The 22,346-nt window shown below is 49.8% G+C and overlaps 1 protein-coding gene across 9 annotated transcripts in view; it reads right to left on the bottom strand.

Moving 5' to 3' along the window:
- LOC144722284 (uncharacterized) overlaps window positions 1-22,346 on the bottom strand; it is a 111,735-nt gene that overhangs the window by 20,860 nt on the left and 68,529 nt on the right. For 4 of the 9 annotated variants that reach the window (XM_078600395.1, XM_078600391.1, XM_078600393.1 and 1 more), the window contains 10 exons: window positions 19,944-20,082; window positions 18,723-18,916; window positions 18,092-18,254; window positions 17,336-17,419; window positions 15,762-15,869; window positions 15,468-15,566; window positions 11,073-13,121; window positions 3,900-4,013; window positions 2,505-2,565; window positions 975-1,321 (listed from right to left, as the gene is read on the bottom strand). In XM_078600395.1, coding sequence (XP_078456521.1) covers window positions 975-1,321; window positions 2,505-2,565; window positions 3,900-4,013; window positions 11,073-13,121; window positions 15,468-15,566; window positions 15,762-15,869; window positions 17,336-17,419; window positions 18,092-18,254; window positions 18,723-18,916; window positions 19,944-20,082 — 3,358 coding nt within the window. Of the gene's footprint in view, window positions 1-974; window positions 1,322-2,504; window positions 2,566-3,176; window positions 3,290-3,899; window positions 4,014-5,126; window positions 8,477-11,072; window positions 13,122-15,467; window positions 15,567-15,761; window positions 15,870-17,335; window positions 17,420-18,091; window positions 18,255-18,722; window positions 18,917-19,943; window positions 20,083-22,346 lie in introns of those variants that run through there. The other 5 variants (XM_078600398.1, XM_078600392.1, XM_078600397.1 and 2 more) reach the window with 5 other exon arrangements.

Below are 22,346 nucleotides of genomic sequence, written 5' to 3'. Positions count from 1 at the left end.
GCAGAGGGCATAACAATCTCAAGAGTCATGCGTGTCGTCGATAACGTACAATGAACTGAACAAAGAAAGCGAACAAAAGCTAAAAAGTGTTTAAAGAGCTTAACCGAATATAAGTTACGAATTACACTGAGGAAATAGCAGAGGCAAAACGTGGATTAGAAAATAAATGCCAATGAGAGACATCGTTTTGACTATGGGAGGAAGTAACTGGGCTTGGCCTGGACACATGGCTGGAAGGGATGATGACCGACGGATGACGCTGGTGATTGAATGGACGAAGCCGAGAGGACGGTCACCGTGGAGGTGGAACGATGAGATCGTTAATGCGCAAGAGCGAGAGTGAATGTAGCATCCTCCGCACTCAGCAGCCTTCATGGTAAGGCACTCTGTTCAGCTATCATTTGTGGCCAGGTCGCTTCTGAAAAAGAAGCCGATAGCTCAGTGGACTTCACCTTGTAAAATAAAAAGTGTAGTTTAATTTGTAATTGCTTTTTTGTGATTTGCTTACTTTTCCTATACTTTGCACTCCTATCGGATTTTTGTATTGTTTGTTGTTGTAACGTCCTAACCTGCCCCTCCTGGACATCTCTACAAAATTAGTTTCATAGGTTATTGGATTCCTCCAGTATAAATATTCTGATTCTGATGGTAATGTGGAAATGCGGAGAAGCCTTCTTTCAGCATCGGTTAGCCAATGGCTGATAATGACGATGATAATGATGGTGGTGCTATTCATTTAGAAAAGCCTCGTTGAGTCTCAAGGCAAAATTTCAGGAGGATAATGTTAGAGATATTTGACCAATTCTGTTTTTTAGTACTATTGCATCCTGGTGGAGACGGTGCCTGAGAAGCCTACGAAGGTGAAAACACGCAGACATCGCACAGGCATCTCACAAACCACGCAAAACATATGCACTTATAAACGCAGACAGTAGGAGCATACAATCCATAACCTAAACACATATCACGGTTACCTGCTGCTCCTGAGAGTTCGGGTCACCCTCCCTGGCTTTGCTTGCGTCTTCAGGCTCATCGTCTTCAAGCTGTTGGTCTAACATCGTGGCAAGGTCCACGTGCTCGCGGCTGAAAACCGAAGGAGATTCTAGTTCGCAGCCTTGCGTCTCGTCTTCATCGTCTTTATCGTCGTCTCCGTCTGCGCACATCTCCGACGCGCTGCGGTGGCTGTCGCACTCCGCGTGTAGCGCTTCCGAGCCGTCCAGCGGCGACCCCAGCGAGAAGGTCGCGTCCCGTGCCGGATCCTCTTCGGCCTCACGGGCTATATCCGCGTCGTCCGAGTCTTCGTTCAGGCAAATAGCTGAATCTACGGCAGGGGAGATGTGAATTTTTTTGTTCAACGCAATCGTCAAGAAAGTCACCAGGTGGCTGTGTTCGAGATGGTGCTGAAGGTGTACGAAGAACATGTTTCACCAACGAGCAATTTCTATTACCTGGTTATTTCATACCCTACTCTGCATTGGTCTGACTGAAATATAAGGTGTCCATGAAGATATCAGCCATAATAATTCGACGGAAGTTTGAACAGCACAGTTGAATGTTGAGCTAATCTGACCTATACAGTGTATTCTTTGGTGATGCTGAGTTGGCAGCGGTGCACAAGCACAAATAACAACATAAAACGACACATTCGTTAATACCACTGCATGCTACAATGCGGGAAACAATGTTCATGTGCTATGAAGGGCCATTGCCAAAAAGTTGCTTCATGTATACTTTTCAAGGCAGTATTATTGATGAATGTGTAGATGGTGTTATTTTACAAAGTGTACACCAACAAAAACTAACAGCTTAAGAGATCTTCAACCAACATAAAAATGGCATCACGCCCGAGATGTTGGGGATTATCCAAGACTCGCTCTACGATACCTTTGACCAAAATGCCACGGTGAATATGTGGACGTCAAGAGGCATGAAATTCACACGATCATTTTTGTTACACCGCCAAGTGTGTGCACAGATTTATCGACCTATATAAAAATGTACTAATTATAATTCTTGTGATTCCATTACGGGCACCCGGTACTAATAGTAGTTTAGATGTTTGTGTATGACAAGGCAGTGTGTGTCAATGGCAAAATTGCGAGGCACCATCAGCCTGTGAAATGCTACGTCCTGTCACATGTTACGATACATGGCTTCAATACAAGTTGTCCTAATCAAGTGCTTAATAAATATGGAATGGTAAGATAATATATTTGTTAGAGTTGTATTAATTCAGTAATCAGTTACATTTTCTGGTAATAAAGATTAGCTACTGCATTTTACGCAAGTAAGCCTCAATGAATTGTTTGCTGTTGAAAAATAAGTTAATTAAAAATAACGTTTTTTTATCATTGTATCACCATCATCATATTTGAAAGTGACAACCACAAATGTCGACACGGTCACAGTTGGTGCAACAAAGATGCTCGCTAGTCAGCAGATCCTTCGTGAAATATCACAATTGAAAGGTTAATCAAACGCATTTAGCCAAGTGAAAACCATACCGGTTGCATCTTGCTCGGGCAGAGCATTCTGCGTTGATGATGGACTCTCATCACTGAAGACCTGCAGACAATAGAATGAAAAAGCACCCGACGTCAATTCTTCTTTAGAATACGGAAAAACAAAGCCTTTAAATGCTTCTCTAAACACGTCCGTGTCGTATGCTACCCTATTACAACACAGGGTGCAATGGTGGCACAGTGGATATTGCTCCGCACTCCGAACCAACCACCCCAGTTTTGCTCCAGGACACAGCGAACGCTGGTGGCAAGCAATATCTGAACTTGACTATGATGGGCCCCCCTCTCGCCAATCTGCACTGACCAACGCGGTGAAGCACAGTCAACTGATCTGTATGGCCACCACAGGTATATGGGGAGGCCTTCATCCAGCAGCGGACCGATAGACGGCTGTAAATATAAAATATTACCATGTAAGCGAATCCTCGCTGTAATATTCACACTTTCCGCAATTTCCCGTTTCTGACATATCGTTTCAAGATTCACTAAAGCATTCCAATCGATAACATTCATTCTTCCCTGATTTTACATTTTCCCACATGCAAACATTTAATTCGGCCGATTGCCCGTAAGGTGCACAACATTGAGGTGTCGCTGAATAAAACCAACATGAATGTACGTTGCGAGATGCTTTTATCGAGTGGGATAACTCACGGTAGGGGGGGAGGTGTCATCATTGGGGGTGGGAGAGGAGTTATGGAAGAAGTATTCGAAGGTGGAGGAGGAGAAAAGAAGAGGAGATTCTTGCACTTAGAGAGGATGAGTGGCTAACCAGTGGAAGGCATTTTCAGAACGGTAAATGCAAGCAGTGTGGCATGCAGCAGTGGATTTTGGCCGGCGTTAATTTTGTTAACGAAATCGGTGTTGTAAATATTGTGGGTTTTTTATATATCGGTCAACGTTGACTGTGCACAAAAAAAGTTGCAATCGCAAGACTGGCTACGTACGGTGCAAAATAAGTTCAACATAGATACTGTACGTGACTACGACCACCTACCAAAGCATGACATTACTATGACGCAACACAATTAACGAGTGCCTGAATGACGATCCAGACTGAGATAATTTAGTAAACGCTATCAGAGACCGCAGTGCGCCATGCTTGTGTGAAAGGATTTACCGAGTTCGCTTCTTGGCCGACTTGATATGGGAGGTGGGAGAGTGCTAAATTCACACCCCTCACACCAACATATTCCAAGTGAAAGCGGACTACACTTTTCATCATTTACGTCAACAAGATTAAGAGGCTGACGGAATGAAATCCACTGAGACTTGACTAAAATCTCACCAACTAGACGAAGACTATGACGAAAATATATATTTTTTTAAAGGCTGCCGTAAATGAACACACGCTTTTTAGCGATGGCTCCCTCTCACCTGCGGAGCCGGGCTCCCTGCGCAGGTGTCCGCCGTTTCCTCTCCACCCCAATCCTCGCCGCGGTCGCTGGACACGAACTCCCCTCCAATCCCGGTGCACTTTCCCGTCGTCTCCTGCAAGCACGCCGGACTCGGTTAATTCACCGTCGGAACTCAATGAGCGACGAGCAAAAGAATGTCAGCAGTTGGATTTTAACCCCATTGCCGTGAAACCTGCGTCACCGTGCTCGATGATACAGCAATCTCCAGTTGGTATTAAAATTAGTGACAATTTCTCACCGAATGCTTGCCAGTTAAATGAACACCTACGTTTATTTACAGAACACGTAAACGTGAGACCACTTGGTTAAACAGACATTCGTTGTTGCTGCTCACAAGTTCACGCAGGTTTCTCTGCACGGAGTAAACATCCGCTGATTTTAAGAGCCCCATGATCTTCCAAAAACGTGTAAATAGAAAAGTGTTTCACCCAGACGGCCTTTAGGCCACAGAAACACCGCACACAACAAAAGTCCCGGCACCTTAACATCGGCAGTTAAAACAATCAGAGCAGCAGTGGAAGCTGGTAAGTTCACCCATAGCGTATGAAATATTTCATCTTACCGTCCACAACAATGTTCCTAGCACATGAGCACAAATCGTGAAAACGGTCAATGCCACAGAGGAGTCCTTCACGAGACAAGCACACCGAGGTATTATCTCATCAACAGTTGCAGATCCCGACACCGAAATGAAGTAAAGCGTACCGCCACCAGAGGAAGATAAAAGCCCATAGAACCTCGAAGGAGACCAAGGATTCCGTGCGTTTGAGAAGTGTTTATTGAGCAGCCAACCGCATTTCCATCACCCATTTACCATGGGTGTCAAAACAAGATATGTGCAGAGAGTAACTGCTTTCTGAAGCACTTTGGTTTTAAGGGATACACCGAACTGCCGTAAAAAACATTAACCTTATAACTAAAATTTGCCAAATATCAGACTTATTGCATTGATATAATGAGATGCTCATTATCTGATTCGAATTCAGATAAATGTTGCACCGATTTGCAGTCGGCTTTATGTCGTGTATTACTTTTTATTTTTACGCAGGCAACGAAGCAAACAGAGCTTAGTTGTCTCAAAGTCAGCCCTTCTGCACAATTCCACGAACACTTGTCCGTTTGACACGAGCGGAAGTCCCGTCACCTAAAGCAGGATAACCAACCACCAACAACAACATGGGGAGACCTGTCGCGATCTCTCTCGTCTTGGGCTTGCGTGGCTTCGTCAAAATGCAGAGTGGCCCAGGAGCCGAACTGCCGAAGGATTCCACGAACTTGAACGTTGCATTTATGTTTCAGCGGCCGTGAAACCTCGTGGCGTTTCATTGTCTCTCGCCCTTGCCTGAAGGGCATCATCGGTTTGGACGATTCTGGGTCTTGAAGTTGTCACCACTGGCTATTTAATCTGTGCATTGACACCACGTGGGGGGGGGGGCTGCATAGTTTTTTCTGGGGTTTTCTTTGAAATTGAAAATTCATGCCATGGAGATTGGTTCGTGGCATTTGAGGTAAATCTGAATCACATTCTCCTCCAGTTTCAGTTGTATATAACCGTTACACAGTAATAACCCATAATCATACCATCATTACAACTTCTTATAAGTTAAGGATTGAAGATTTAATCTTAACTTGCGACATCTAAAGATGCATCTATCGTTTACAGAACTTGAATCGCGCTAACAATAGATACAAAAATAATGGTATGCCCGAGTGTATATTTCCACCACATTGAATTAAAGTAAAAAAGCAAAGCAAAGCAAAGCTCCTCTGTAACTGACGTCGTCAACTATATCTAACAATCCAGGCGGCTGGCATGAATTATGAGAGACGGGCGAGACATCCGACATTCTAGAGTTCAATCTTCAGACATCAGCGTTTTCTCCTATGTACACTTTCGTAGTGCTTACGCGTTTTTGGACGCACACGCGCACACACTCAACGTGCGCACGCACGTAACCGGGTCAACGTCCGGCCGTGCATGCGCGTGCCGTGCCCGCTTCAGAACGGGTGCAGGGTGGACAGCGACCACCGTCCGCCGTTGACGCTGGCCGTGCCGTAGCCCGAGGAGGAGTGACTCGTGCCGGACGCGTCGAAGCTCCCCCTGCGCGAGCTGGCCCTCGAGCCCGAGGTGGGGCTCACGTCTCCGACGCTGTAGGAGCTCGGGAAGCCTTTCGTGGAAGAGGTGGAGGCCTCGAGCAGCCTGAGCCCCGTCAGGGGGTCCACGACGGAGGAGTCGAGCGCCTCCTTGTAGGATATCCTCAGCTTGGTCTTGGGGCAGGTCAGGCACTTGGAGTAGTTGTTGACGTCACGGAGCTTCTGCACAGTGCGCGCATCCACGGTGCCGTTTTTCAGGGCCTCTTCCATCGTCACCCTCCCCGAGGTGTCGGGCTCGATGAGGCCACCGGTGAGGTACTGTGCCTCCAGGAAGCGCTGGCCCGTCTCGTAGTAGAGCCAGCCCTTCCTCATGGCCTGTGCTGTCGACATCCTCTTGCCCGTTTTAGGGTCTTCGAATCCGGTGTGAGCCTTCTGCGCCAGCGCGATCCTCTCTGACATCTGCCTGTCAATTATGCCGCGGTTGGCCGCATCCTGAATGAGCATTTTCTGCCCAGTGAACGGGCTAATTATGCCGCCGGTGCACGCCTGGCCTTCGTACAGCCTTTGCGCCGTGATGACATCGACCAGGTTTCTCCCAATAGCTTCCCTGATGGTGATCTTTTCCAAACTGTGGAGGTCAAATATTCCAGCAATGAGAGATTTTTCCTCTGTGGGGTCACTGATGGGACTGTTCGGGAGCAACGGCACGGGGCTCCTCTTTGGGCTGAGCGGGGCCGAATCCGAACTTGTCGACGAGCAACGGGAACGATATCCACTTCCGGTCAGCATGTCGGCGAAATCGGCGATGGATATCTTACCCGCCTGGTAGAGATTAAAGTTGGCTTTGTCGATGAAGCCCCTGGCAAGAGCCTCGTTGATGTTGTACTTCAGCCCCGATTTGGTGTCCTGCAAAACGGAGATGGTCGTTCCATCTGGCATCGTCGTCGTGACGTCTTCCCATTCGCACTCCTGTTCCGAGAGCTCTATGTAGGACTTCAAGTCGATAAGGTCCTTGCAGTAGGCCTCGTACAGGGTCATTTCCGTCCCGATGTCAGGGTCTACGATGACAATTCTCCGCTTCCGGATGGAGGACGTGCTCGACAGCTTCCTGTCGCGCACTTTCGCCTTGATGGGCAGGAGGCGCAGGCCAGTGTGAGGCTCAGTCATGCAGCGCTGCATGAGCTCCTGGTACGTGACGCTCTCTTCCGTGTTTGGGTCAAAAAATCCTTTGACAACGCGGCCGCTCTCTGACAAAGCCCTCTTCGTCTCCTCGTCCACGAGGCCCAGCGGGACGGCATCCTCCAGAGGGATTCGCAACCCGAGTTGCGAGTTTACGATCCCACCTGTGGCCACCTGCACTTCCAGGAGACGTAGTCCCTGGTGTTTCGTCACCAGCCCCCTCTGTATCGCTGCAAACAAGGGCACTGGGTTCCCAGATGCCGCCTTCTCGGTCGACAGAAGCTTTTCCCTAAACTCGGCACCAATGAGGCCCTTTTGTATGGCAGCGTCCAAGGTCAGCTTGCAGGCCGTGGCAGGGTCAATAATGTAGCCAGTGGCTACCTGTGCCTCCAGAAGCTCAAAGGCAGTGTCAGCTCTAATAAGTCCCCTTTTCATGGCGTTATAGAAACACACTTTCTCTTTGGTGTTTTCCAAAAAAATGCCAGCAATGCTGTTCTTCGTCAGGCTGTATTTCTCAATCATTTTGCTCACTTCATCAGCCGATCGTTTTCCCTCTTCTACCTCCTTCGCGACGCTCGGATGCAACACCTTGGAGTCTACGAGCTCCTGCAGGGAAATGTCACCAACGGGGCCCCTGAAGGTGACGGTCTTCACGACTTCCTGACTGTCCGCACCATCCTGGATGGCCTGAGCGATCGCCAAGACGAGCGTTTCGATGATGATCTTGCCGGAACTGTACTCCGACAGCAGCTTTCTCCGCTGTTCCTCCGTCAAAATATTGGACTGCACGAGCTCCCAGGCGGTCACGTCCTTGCCCGCGAATGGGCCCGAGGGTATGTTGGCGGTCGAATTTAAGAGCGACTGCTTGAGTCCTTCTTCGGTGGACAGGTCGGGCGACTTGTCGCACGGGGATGAGGTCGTGATCGTGATTTTCGTCTCTTTCTTACAAATGCTCCTGGGCTCGTAAAGCCTCTCCAGCGCCGCACCCGACTGCTCGCCGAAGGACTCCTCCACCTGCTTTTGCAGTTGCTTGTTCTTCTCCAGCTGATGCATTTTCTGCTGCGCTTCGTTCTCCGCCATAGACCTCACCCGGGAGATTTCCTCCTCGTAGATCTTGGCCAGCCTTGCCTTCTCTTCGTCGATCATCGTCTGCTTGAGGAGGAGAGATTCCTTCTCCGTCTGGTGCCTCAGGTTCTCCTCCTTGATTTTCTTCTGCAATGTCTCAATCTCGTGCGTGATCTTTGTGCCTGCAACCTGATCTCTCTGAGGAAAGAAACACGTGTTAATACATTTTTCCGTGCAAATAGGTGGCATATGCATACACACACATACTGGTTTGATCATACCATATTTGACTTATGGCTTTTGAGAGTATTTATTTATTCCATAAAGTATTAAATATTTGAGCAAAGAAGCCATTCAACCATCTAGGCAATGCTTTTGGATAAACGCCGACCTTTTGAAACGTATTTAACTATACAGTTAGGTGAGTATCCTTAACTTCGACGAGGTATAAGGGCTCATTGACTTTTCACATCTTGTTTTCAGACCTAGATTCTCCCCCCCCCCCCACAAGGTCCCCACGAGGTTGGGGCAACGGGCCCATCACTCCCCACCCCCGCCCCCAAGTATAGCCCTGAAGGGCCGACTGACCACCCCCTCCCCCGCCACCCACTGTGTTTTTTCTGTTCCCCGGCGTGTTCTTGTCACAAAACAAAAAGGGAGACCTGGATGATGAATAAAGTACTCACCAGCACAAACGTTTCCTCACAAAGAACACGATTCATTGTATCAAATTACATGATTTACATTATGAGGCATCATTATTTAGTTTTTTTATCAGAACTCCCAAATGTACTGTAGATGAGCATGCAAATACATACATTAATTTAAAAGTTGTCCTCCCAATTAAAGGACACGACGAAAAATTGTGTCCTATAAAAGATAAAGGTGCAGCCTTGCAATTGCTAGCTCAAAGCCACTGCTGGCAGATGGACCTCCACTAAAGAGGGGCAGCTCTCGGGAGCCCCACTAAAGGGTAGATTGGCCCTTTGTTCCACGCTAGATAGACGTCTTGGTAGAGGTGGGAATACCCACACTTTACCTCACCACACGCGACACGCCAATAAACTGTAGTAGGCTAATGAAAATGATTCACGTTATAGCCACCAAGTACTGCTTCTTACTCTATGCACGAATGCACAATGGGGTTTTGTGAACCAGATACTAAACCAATGTTTGCATTGTCGAACGCGACGACGATTTTGCGAGTCAATGCATGTGCTAATCATAGTGTGTAATTGTGGGCGTGCCTATTGATTACAAAAAATAAGGCCATTGTTGCGAATCTGTACAAATATTTAAAGCTTTGTTTTCGAGGTGTTTCAACTGCCCCTCCTTTTGAGTATACACGAGATAGCAAATTAATACGGGCTGTGTTCCAGTCTGTAGGCGATGCGTGCATGTGGAGTGGATAAGTGTGCTGGCAGTGGCTTCACCATCAGAGTTTTCTCCAACAGACGCGGCCACCGCAGCCCACGCAGATTGCCAGGTGAACCGCTCTGGTGGGAACCCACCACTGGATGCATTATCATCATCATTGCCACCACCACCTCACCTTTCCTTCATGTTCCAATTATCAACTAGTCCCATAAATTCTCATTGAGACTCCCATCACCACCACCACAGGTTGCCTTCATGATTAAATAACCATGTGGTCTGCCTGAGACTGCCTCTCCAACCTGGAACCACGGACTTCCATTGACCTCAGTCTATTTTTCCTATTTTTTTATGTCAGTCATCTATTATTGTTTTATTATCGATTAATTTTTCACTGTGACTTGTTGCGTATGTCGGAGAAGCGGCGTTGTTTTATTTGTTGTTGATGAAACCCGATTGAATAGCTTATTGGCTCACAAGGTAATTCAAAATACTGAAGCTGAATATCTCAACAAGGCTTTGCAGTGCCACACAATGGCTTTGAGTAACCTGCAGCTTATCCACTCCAGATAGAGTCCTATGTATGGTACGCGGAAATTGAACAACCCAGCCACTCTTTACGAAGGCACAGCCATTCTCATACAGAGCGGATAAACGTCGTGATCCATGCAGGCAAAACTTTGCACTAAACACACACACAGCCGTGTTCGTCTATCCATTATAAATAAGCAGTTAGGGATAAATAACCAATCTTAACATTATAAGATGTTTACCAGTTCTAATGAAAATTCTTTCTAATTATGGGGTGTAAAATACTTTTAAAAACAAATCAGTAATAATTTATTTTAACGTTGCTTAAGTTATATCGATGTATCGCCTGATAATGTACGAATTAGTGATGATTAAATTGAAAACAACATTTATCTATCTCAATGAAAATTGTCTAAACTACACATAAATGTACCTGGCATTATTTGTAGATAGTTTTTAATTAAATAAATACAAATAATTGAACCACAAAGACGTTCATTTATCAAATAAAAATGTGTTCTTCATTTTCTTTTCTCTCTCTTCATATATTTAGCAAATTATGTATAACGATCACATCAAATAAAACGAGTTCATTAAATAAATAAGTATTCATATCAGAGTGATGAGCGAAGTTAGTGCTGGGGCAAAGCCCATTGGGGGCCTTAAGCAGAAATTATTTGTGGGTGTTCTCGCTACAATGATTAGATCCTGCACAGGCTACTCGGGTTCCTAAGCTTCTGGTTAGTTTGCTCGTGCATATTGCCACCACCACTACAGGGGTCAAACGCATTTGTTGCTTTGCATCTCAGGGCGCGTTCGGCGTTCGCTTTAGCAGCAAGGTGAGCGCAATCTACAAGCGGGTGGACGTCTAACTTGGGCGACGGAATACCTGCGTTAACATTTTCAGCCGCTCATATTCCTCTTTGATCTTCCGGTTCCCTTCCTCTGCCTTCTCGCACACCGCCTCCATCTTCCTCAGCTCCTCCTCCAAGCGCCGCTCGGCGGCCTTCTCCTGCTCCGCGAGCCGCCGCTGCCTCTCAGTCTCCTGCTCGGCCTCCGCCTTCTGCCCCTTGAGCTCCTCCAGAAGGCCGTGCTGCCTCTGCAAACCTTCCTCCATCTGACGCAGCCTCTCGGCCTCGTGCGCCACCCTGCGAACCATCTCCTCCTGCTTGGTCTGCGTGGCCGCCTCGAGCAGCATCTCCTCTCTGTTGCTCCGCTGCTCCTTCTGCTGCTCCGTGCTCACCTTCCTCTTCATCGTGGCCACCTCGGACTCCACTGCCTTTTGCTTTTGAATCGCCAGGCGCTCAGCCTCCTGCGATGCCTTCACCTCCTGCGCGATTTTCTTCTGGTGCAGCTTCAGCTCGTCGATGTAAGCCTTCTGCTCCGAAATCTCCCTCTCCAGTTGGCGCTTCTCTAAGACGGCCTGATCGGCCTGAGCCTTCAGAGCCTCGACGTCTCTCTCAACCACTTCCTTGGTCTTCTCGATACTTTCAGAGTGAAGCTTCAATTTCTCCACCCTTTCGCCCAGAAGATGTTTTTCTCTGTCGAGAATGTCCATTCTCCGTTTCAACTCCGCCTCCTTTTGGGTGACCTGAGCCTCAAAGGCAGATTCCACGAAATGCTTCTCCTTTTCAATCTGATCCTTCAACACTTGCAGCCGTTGTTCATATGCCTTTTGCAGGGCTCCTGTTTGTTGCTGTATGTCTGTGGTCGATCTCTTGGTCAGTGACAGCTCTTCCTGCATTTGCTTCATCTTCCTCATGTATTCTTGCTCTGTCTTCATTTTTTCCTTGATCAGCTGATCTGCTTTCTGGATTTTTTGCGAAAGCAATTTGATCTGCTCTACCTGCTCCCGAACTTTGGCTTCAGCCATGCCCTTTTCTTGCTGCAATGAATGAATTTGAGCCCTGAGCTCCGCCAGCTGCTCCACCGATTTCTCCTTCGACTTAGTCAGCTCCTCGACCTTCAACTTGAGCATCTCCATCTGCTTCAGGTCACTCTCTTTGGTCCGAGCGAAGCTGTCGATCTCCATCAGAAGCTGCCTTTCCTGGGCCGACGCTTCGCTGTGTTTCATGCGTTCGAGCTGCAGTGCTTCTATAATGAACATCAGCTGCTGCTTGGCCTCCATCTCGGCCATCCCGTGCTTCTGCAGACGTTCAGTGGCTTCCGCGTCCAGCCTGTGCATGTGCTGCGCCGACTGCCGCACCTTCATGCTCAGCTGACCTTCGGTGAAGGCCTTTTGCGCCAACTTATCCTCCGTTCTTTTCTTCTGCACCTGGATCTGCTCAAGGTGTGCCTCCCGTCTTTTCAGCTCCATCTCCATGTTCACCCTGACCGCCTTGCCGGCTTCGGTTTTCTCCCTCAGGACGCGGAGGTGTTCTTCCGCAGCGAGGCTCCTCAGCTGGCCCTGCTGGTGGACGAGCTTCAGGTCGTTGAGCTCCCTCTCCGTGGCCTCGGTTGCGTGCGAGATTTCCTCCAACTTCGCCTTCAGATCTTTCGCCTCCTGCTCAGCAGCGTCCTTTTTCCTCTGGATGTCGGACGAAGCCTGCTCGTGCCGCTTGAGCTCCTCCTCCGCTCCCCCGCGGATGTCCGTGATGTCCCGGGAAAGCCTCAACGGGCTCTTAACCTCCTTGGGAGACAGGGTGGGACTCGCGCCACGATCGGCTCGCGTTCGCCGCTCCTCCACCGTGATCTCGGTTGAGATTATCTGCGGCCGCCCCGCCGACGGCTCCCCGGCGGGGAAGAAAATCTTGTCTCTCTTCAGCTTCTGGACGTGCACCTTCCCGTGTTCGTCAACAGTCCTCGTCACCGACTTCTCAACGAGCGTCACTCTCTGCCGAGCTCTGGGCGACGTGAGTCTCTCGAGGGTCCCGCCCTCCCGGACGTTTCCTCCCTCAACTATTCCCACGGCAACGCTTGGCACGGCTTCGGCCTGCTTCTGCCGTGGCTCGTTCCAGGACAGACATCGATCGTTAGCGGACGCCTCCGCCGCCTTCGATTCGCCGCGAAAAGCTGAAGCTTACCTCGGAGAGCGGCAAAGCACCGCCCACCGGCAGCGGAGCGAAGCGCAAACCACGGAAGGTTTTGTTTTCTCAAGGCAACGGCGCGTACGCTGCGCATGGAGCCACTCCAGCTCAGCGTAAAAAGCGATGCTTTGGCGTGGCCATTGCAGAGCGGCGACGCTTAGTTGGGTGCTTTGCTCACGCTCGCTGCTCTTGGATGCCATGCGTCGTCCGCACATCGCTGAAGCGGCCAAGCATTTTGGGGTTTTGCACGCCATGCAGACAGGATTTACACCACCCTACGATCAGATTCTTGTCGGTTTCAACACATTAAGCCTCCTTGATCGGAGTACTCCTTATCCTTAATACAGAACAGCCCATACTTCCCCTCACTATTTTCACGTGTAAACCATTTAAATAATTGTACTGTAACCTGTATTGGATGCACTTAACTCTCGATTATCTGTAGGAAGATTATCCGAATTATGGGGGAAAAAAAATATCTGCAAAATGCTCACTGGTTTAATTATAAGCTGCTCCTCACACATGGAAGGTCACCATGTGCACCGATTACATCAAGAAGCGATAAAGTACATGACACATTCTACTTTTTTGCCCCTAATGCTACCTTGTTAAAAGAAAAATGTTTTTTAGAGCCAAGCATATGTTTTGCATAATCCACATTATTGCAAATCAAAGCAATCCATCTGCCCCCCACCATTACCCACAGACAGATCGAGAGTTGACTGTTATAATAGGAAAAATAATCTACTCAGGTACTTCCTTATCCTCAACATATGATAATCCCTCAAAATAGAACCAAGATAACGTTGTATGACACCTCCATCTGCCGCAATGCAGTCCGTTAATATTGCGTTTTAATAATATTTTTTACTGATATAACTTGTTTACTCGTGTACTTCACGGTTAACCTGCAATTGGCTTCGACGCGATCCTGCACAGAAGCAATCGGTGGTTTCGGGGCAAGAGACGGCTTGTGCAGCCAGCTCACAAACAACAGCAACAAGCAGCGGCACACACACACACAATCAAAGCCACACTTCGCTTCACACAGTATCCCCCGCTCGGTGAATACTGTCGGCGATGACAGCGGACGCTGTATTGCCGCCACGCGCCAGGAACTCGGCCGCTCACGAAGCGATGGGAGAGCGCGGGGGGTGCGTCTCCCTTGTTAATGCGGTTCACAGCCAGGCGGAAGAAAAAAAAACAAACAAACCGCAGAGCGGCCTTTTGGCCATCGCTGCAAACGCCGCCGCCGTCGTCGAAACTCGACGGCAACGCGCTACCGCGGTGGCCTTTCCATTTTAAGAGGTCGGCTTTTGATGAACCGTTGACATTTATGCTTGAAAAAAAACTCTCAAAACGCGCAACAAACATTGAAATCGGTTAATTTGTTTTCAAATGGGGGGCAACTGTCAACGAAGCAGCCAGGCGGAGCCGTGGCCCCAGGCGCGGCAGCTTCGTAGAGTTGCCGGTCGGATGAGTGTGCAGGGGACGGTCCATGAAATGTGCCCCGAATTAAATGATTTGCGCGCAGCCAAAGCTGATCTTTTTACGACTGCATTCCACTTGAAATAAAAGTGCCACCGTATAATAACTTGCATTCAATGGAGTATTACATTGCTATCAAATTTGGCTTTTAATTTGTCAAGATAAAAGTTTTAAGAAACACAACACAGGCAAACAGTTTGTAAATATATAATACCTGTAAATGCAGAGCTGGCAGACAGAAAGTAAACGTCAACTTTGGATAAAGGTGCGTCCAGTGCTTATGAATGCAGAGGGCACACAATGGGATTGTGTTCAATTTCCAGAAGTTACACACAAGGCATGACCATTAAACAGGCATCCTATCATAACGATATGGGGGAACAAACGTAAACAGTGTGGGTTGGGGTGGCAGTCCTGATGGGTCCACAAATTTAGCCTTTCATGATCTCTCTTTTGCCTACCCTCTAAAGCAGTGGTTCTTAACCTGGGATGCACGCATCCCCTGGGAGTGCGAGATGCCCTTTCTGGGGGTGCGAGACGTGGCCAGATGTTTTTTAGAAGGTGAATCGTCGAAAAGTAAAATTAAGCACGGACACGTAAGTACAACTACTTTGTTTCATCAAACCCCTATGCATTTATTAACATTAGAATGTTGTTGTTACGATTGAGAACCAAAGGGGTGCAAGGCTGCAGTAAAGATTAAGAACCACTGCTCTAAAGAGACCACGTGTCCCCTGCCGGGTGGCTGAGGAGGTCTGACTGGAGCTCACCTCCTGCTGCTGTAGTTGCTGCAGCGAGTCACTGATGGTCTTCACGCGGTGACCCGTGAGGTTCACGAGAGCCGTGTAGCGACCTCGCAGGTCGAGAAACTGACCCGGAATACACAGTGGGACGCGCACACGCCCGCAGTCAAGGTTAGCGGGAAGAAATACATCACCTTACAATGTGTCTGAAAGCAAATGCACTTGGGCAGGACCCTCGTGACAAAGAGTCGTGAGACTCGGTGAGGCTTCTCTGGGTAAACAAGTGTAACAATAGACAACAAGTCGAGCAAGTGGGCTCACCTCTTGCGCAATGGTGTCAGCTTCTGACTGCTGCCACTGGTGCCTGCTGGGGCCACTGTGCGCCGATTCCACCAGGGCGCGATACTCCATCAGCTGCATCTCATACTCCTACGTGAACCAGGCGGCACAAGGACAAAGATCCCTCGTTTCGCCTTCACAGACTGTTGGGGGCAAGTGCTGTTAGCGAGCACCTATGAACGCCGGCACAACGCACGAAGGGGTGGGTGGCCGACACCACGCCCGACCGCCTTTGTCTCCCCAGTGTCGATGTTTACACACCGCAGTAGGTACTCATTTGAGGCTGAGTCGACCTAAGGGAGGTACAGGACCGGTTCAGATAATCGTCACTGGTGTTGGCCGTGAGCGGGAATCGAACCCGGGTCGCCATGTTCGCAGCGTAGCGCTAACCGCTACACTACCACTGAACCAGGCAGCACAACACACATACATGAACACAGGCAGCAGGGTTTGGCAAACGCATACAAGGCTAAGTTGGCAGGAAATTACATAGGCATATGTATATATGTACATACTAGCCTTTTGCCCGTCCAAGGACGGGTGTATTGCAGTAAATCTGAAACTTGCAAGGGAAAAGCAGACCGCGACGTGATATTCATTGCATCAATTCGTGTGCAATTTGTAAGGCCGCGGTGACACAGATCTAGTTCATTTAAAGGTTATAATCCCTTGTTCATCATGACGTCCCTTTTACTTTGATGTCTCAACAGCGTTACGGAGATCGCGTGACGTGAGGGTTCTGCCTTTGTAGTGAGGGTTGTAAGTCGACACCGAGGAGGGGGGAGGAGGCGCCTCGCCCCCCCCCATGTGGACTGAGGTCAGCCGCTAATTATTATGAATGGGGGGGGGGGTGTCCATTTGGAAGACGTCACCTTATCATGATTATTAATGAGGGGAGCTGCTCGATGTGGAGTGATGTCACCTGCTCATGATTATTAATGAGGGGGGCTGGTCGATGTGGAGTGACGTCACGAGCGTTAAGGTCAAACATTCCCGGGTGAGCAAACTGGACTGACAATCCAGAAGTTCGACCGGTACGATTCGGTCTCCCGGCATGGCAGTTGAAATACTGGTGCAACTTGATTTTAAAACACCAAAGCCCCTATCCACCCAGCCGTATAAATATTGAGATCACTGTGAGCTGACTGGCGTGTCGCGTGCGGTGGGACAAAGTGTGGGCCACTCCCACTTCTTCCAAGATGTTAGACTGGCATGGAAGATTAGGCCAAAGTACCCTCTAGAGAAACCTCTCTTAAGTGCCTTTAAAGGAGGACATTCTGGCAGCAGTGTCGTGAGAAAATAATTACAGACCTGCACCTTTACCTTTGCATTAGATGGGGTGCAGCGATGGCTCGCTTAAAAAATATTACTGAAAATGTTCATGCCTCGAATTAATCAAGATTTTTTTCTTCAGAAATTAGCATTACAATCACGTGAGGAAATATCCCTCCACCTCCATGGTGGACATCCTCCCGGGCGTGTCCCCTCCCTCCGCTGTCCCTCTGCCGCTAGTGTCGCCCTGTGTGAGCCGAGTGCGAACGGAGAGCGGAGCTCACCTTGAGCGCTGCACAGTACTGCTCGGAGTAGCGCTGGCACTCGTTCACCTTGTCTTGCCTCCTGTCGATCTCAGTGACCAGCTCCTGTGAGGGTGAAAACGACGCGGCGACCTCAGAGTCGGTGATTGCGTGGCGTCTGCTTCTGTGTGCGTGAATATCTAACACGTGAAACGCTTCAGCAGCATATAAACCGAGATTGTTTTTTTTTATCTCGGGGTCGATCGGCGGCAGAGTGGAGAGCGCACTGCACAACCTGGCAACCTGACAGCCTGAGTTTGAATCCCAGGAATCCCAAATCGTGACAACGCATTAAATTGCGAAGGTGAAGCGGGGGAAGCATGAATTATACAGGCGTAAGTGTCATGTACTTTAACGAGCTAACTAACTAAGGTAAGGCCCACTGAGCTATGTAGCTCTTTTTCAGAATCGACCTGGCCACAAATGAAAACATAACGAAGTGGCTTATCGCGTGGAAATTTATCGAAGCCAAATACTCTAAAACGCACATTTATAAATGTGGAGAAAAAAAACAGAGGACTCGGAGAAAAATCCACGCGACCACGGGGAGAGAGAGAAATGCAAACTCCAAATGTACAACATGCATCAGGGGTCGGGATCGAACCTATGACCCCACAACCTCCTATTTACCAGCTGAAAAAGCGTAGTTAACATCCTCAGAAAAGCAGACATTCGCAAGTCCGCATAGCGATATTAATATTATTACTGATGCTTCTAATAATAATATCAGGTGATCACCTTGTGCTGGTTCAGCTGGGAGCTCAGCTCCTGGTAGTCGGCCGTCTGTGTGGGGAGGGGCTCCTCTTGCTGGCCGCCCACTTCCTGCACCCACTGCATGATGGTCTGGTACGACTGACGGTAGTGGCCCAGGATGCGTGACAACTTCTCCAGGTCACGAACCCTGCAGCGACCCATTCGTGACCGTGTAAATCAAATAACCCGCAGCGACCACTGGCAAACACGCACCTCGTCGCAAGGGTAAGAATGGACAGCAAAAGGCGTGATCGTAACCAAAGCTTTAGTTCCCCCATAATGCCTTTCATGTCACGTGACATTACCCATACCCTGACATTACCTCAAATCAGATCGAATAGTCTGCCGATTAATCTCCTTGTGTTCTCATAACGAACGGGTGAACGATGGCACAAGACCGTGGCAAGAGGGGGCATTGGGTTCTCTGATGCATTCGTAATAGAAGAAAGACACCAATTGTGGAGCTGTTGGTGCCTCATTTCATCGTTCTCGGCGACGAGGATGACATGTTGGCAACTCCACAACTCCACCCCATCACCGCGGCAAAACTGAGGACCCGGCCGAGGCCAATGCCGATTCCCGCGCTTGCGTGCGTGCGTGCGTGGACGCCTCTCACCGTGAGTCGACCTGCGCGTCGACGCTGTCCCAGCGGCCCTGCAGGGCCTGCGTGGCGTCACGCATGCGGGCCAGGTCCACGCAGGCCTCGCCGTGCGTGCGTGACAGACGCTCACCCACGGTCAGCGCGCGGCCCAGGGCCTCCTCCAGGCCCCGCATCGAGCGCCGCTTCTGGGACACCTCCGTCTGCCATTGCTGCCGCGCGCGCGCACAAAGACAAAGATCCCCCCGTGTAGCTTTCACAGACTGTTGGAGCAAGTGCTGTTAGCGAGTAGCGCCTATGAAGGCCGGCACGGTACACCAAGGAGTGGGTGGCCGGCACCATGCCCGACCGCCTTTGTGTTCCCAGTATTGATGTTAACACACCATACCAGGTATTCATCTGAGGCTGAGTCGACCTCGGGGAGGCCCAAGACCGCTTCAGATAATCAGTGTTGGCTGTGAACGGGAATCAAACTCGGGTCTGCAGCTTTGTAGCGCAGCGCGCTAACCGCTACACTACCCCACGCACGCACACACACGTGCACACATGCACAAATATGCACGCACACACACGAGGCAATGGAAAACCCAGGGTTCCGTTACCGTTAACTGCGGTCACCACCGTTTTCACAGCCTGGTTTTGTTGGACCGCGTTAACAACTTGTCTGGCAGTGATGAATGGTGCACAGGTGGATCCAGAAACCTCTCGTCGGGCGGCAGGCGTGGGGGAAGGGGGGGAGAAGGTGTGAGTGGGCCGTACCCAAATGTAGTCTCTAGTCAATATCAATAAAATGCCAATTTTCTTATTTTATGTGTCTCGAGTGAGGTGCGATAGAACCATGGCCACCCCCCCCACCCCCCTCCAGCCACCCCCACGCCTGCACGGGCACCGCCACGGGGCTCATGTCTTTCGTAAAGTTTACCCTACAACACGTGCAGTGGCCGAAAAATTATTGACTGCAACGGTTGTTGTGTAATTTTCGGGCTGCGTTTCACAGTTATTTTGCTAAATTTCCAAAAAAAACGAGCTGGGGACAATGAGCACTCAGTGGCTGCTTTGCTCCTATGGAGCGACGGAAACACGTCCCGCCGTGCCTCCCGCACCTTCAAAGCGCCCCGCAGCCGTACCGAGACTACAATCGCCGAGCCCAAGAATCTGCCCGACTGCGATCGATGGGGCAGCCCACTTGCCGGGCGGTCCGGTGACGGCGAGCGCGACGACAACGACGACGGCGGGTACCCTGACGGTGTTGCGGTAAGCGTCGATGCCGTCCGTCTCGTTCGGGATGCCGCTCTCCTCGGAGAGTCGGCCCTCGTAGGAGCCGAGAAGTCGTTCCGTCTCCTCCATGCTGGACTTGACCTCGTTCAACATGCTCAGCCTGGACACACGAGACGCCGCAGCGCATCGGCCGCCCGTCAGTGCACGCACCGCGACCGCGAGATGTTAACTACCTCGCCAGGTATATAGGAGGTTGTGGGTTCTCTCCTCGTGGTCGCAGAATTTTCTCCGGGTCCTCCAGTTTTTCCCTCCAAATTTAGAAACGTGCGTTTAGAGTATTTCACTGCTGCTATAAATGCCCACATGATATGCTACTTCGTCGAGCTGTCATTTGTGGCCAGGTCACTTATGAAAAAGAGCTACATAGCTCAATGGGCCTTATCTCGTAAAACCAAAATAGTTTTAGTTGTTTTCGTTTTATATTTACGCGGCGGGCCGCGTTGGGTTATTCTGTTATAAAAGCGACGGGGGAAAAGTATCGTCCCTATCTAACCTATATAATTCATTTTTTGTCTGTCCGTCCGTCCATCCGTCTGCGTACGCTCCCTACCGGGGGATTTAGCTCTCGGACCGTGGGGTTCGGCGAGATTAAATTTTGCAGGTGGGCACGCCCCCGGTCCCGCGGTAAACTTAGGCATTTCCGATTTTTCGTCTCTAAACTTTAAATCGGACCGATTATCGATTTAGTGCGATTTATCTTTATTTATTTATTTAACGCTTTACTTATTTATTTACTCTTGCCGGCCGGCGCGGACCACGGCGGTTGCCCCTGGCAACGAGTAGCGACGCATTCGCTGCGAGGTGGACGCCATTTTTAATTTCCGTCATAAATATGCGCACGCATTAACACGCGACTCTGAGGTAAATTCATCAAAGTTTCACGTCCTCTTCACTCCCCTTCCACCCCAATGTGTGCAATTACTATTATAGGGTCGGTAGATAATACAATTATAGCGATTAGACAGTATTATTGTAGCGCGGGGGGGGTGGGGGTTAACGGCCCCAGCACCCAGCCTCAGTCGGGTGGGCAATCTAGGCGAGGCCGGAGGCTCTGCACGGTAATAGGCCTCGACACGCAACTCTGTCAGGCGACGACTCTGTGGTATAAACTCGATATACCCAGCGTTGCCCGGGGGAAAAATACATTTAAATCTTCTGAAAACTTTAAAACATAACATCCCAATGAAAATACAATTGTGTAATTAAAATTATAAACCCGACCGCGCCAAGAATCGATTCTCTGAATCGCGAAAAGGAATCGACGGTTTTAGATTCATTTAGAATCGCCTTATTTCCGTTTAATATTAGTTGGTTATAGAGTTGATATAAACTGCTACGAATGGGAAATATCCGGCGTTGACCGGGGCTAAAATATAATTAAAAACTCCTGAAAACTTTAAAACATAACATACGAATGCAAATAAAACTCTGTAATTAAAAATAGAAACCTCCTATGCGCCAGGAATCGATTCTTTGAATCGCGCAAAGGAATCATCGAAGGTTGTAGATTCCTTTAGGATCGCCCTTAACATGTGGTGAGGGGGAGAGTGGTGTGGGTGAGTGGTGGTGGTGCGGGCGAGTGGTGGTGGTGCGGGCGAGTGGTGGTGGTGCGGGCGAGTGGTGGTGGTGCGGGCGAGTGGTGGTGGTGCGGGCGAGTGGTGGTGGTGCGGGCGAGTGGTGGTGGTGCGGGCGAGTGGTGGTGGTGCGGGCGAGTGGTGGTGGTGCGGGCGAGTGGTGGTGGTGCGGGCGAGTGGTGGTGGTGCGGGCGAGTGGTGGTGGTGCGGGCGAGTGGTGGTGGTGCGGGCGAGTGGTGGTGGTGCGGGCGAGTGGTGGTGGTGCGGGCGAGTGGTGGTGGTGCGGGCGAGTGGTGAGGGTGAGTGGTGATTGGTGAGGGTGAGTGGGGAGGGTGAGTGGCGGTTGTTAGTGGTGATTAGTGAGGGGTGAGTGGTGAGGGTTAGTGGTGAGCATGAGTGGTGAGGGTGAGTGTTGAGCGTGAGTGGTGAGGGTGAGTGGTGATTGTTGAGGGTGTGATTGGTGAGGATGAGTGGTGATTGTTGAGGGTGTGATTGGTGAGGATGAGTGGTGAGTAGTGAGGGTGAGTGGTGAGGGTGAGTGGTGAGGGTGAGTGGCGGTTGTGAGTGGTGATTAGTGAGGGGTGAGTGGTGAGGGTGAGCGTGAGTGGTTAGGGTGAGTGGTGAGGGTGAGCAGTGAGGGTGAGCAGTGAGGGTGAGTGGTGAGTGGTCAGGGTGAGTGGTGAGGGTGAGTGGTGAGCGGTGAGGGTGAGTGTTGAGGGTGAGTGGTGAGTGGTTAGGGTGAGTAGTGAGTGGTGAGCGTGAGTGGTGAGTGGTGAGTGGTTAGGGTGAG

The sequence above is a fragment of the Lampetra planeri genome, chromosome 14 (genome assembly GCF_965212315.1).
Source record: "Lampetra planeri chromosome 14, kcLamPlan1.2.h2, whole genome shotgun sequence".
NCBI classification, from domain to species: Eukaryota; Metazoa; Chordata; class Hyperoartia; order Petromyzontiformes; family Petromyzontidae; genus Lampetra; species Lampetra planeri.
Note: the sequence above shows the minus strand (reverse complement) of the source record. Positions and strands in the feature narration are given on the sequence as shown.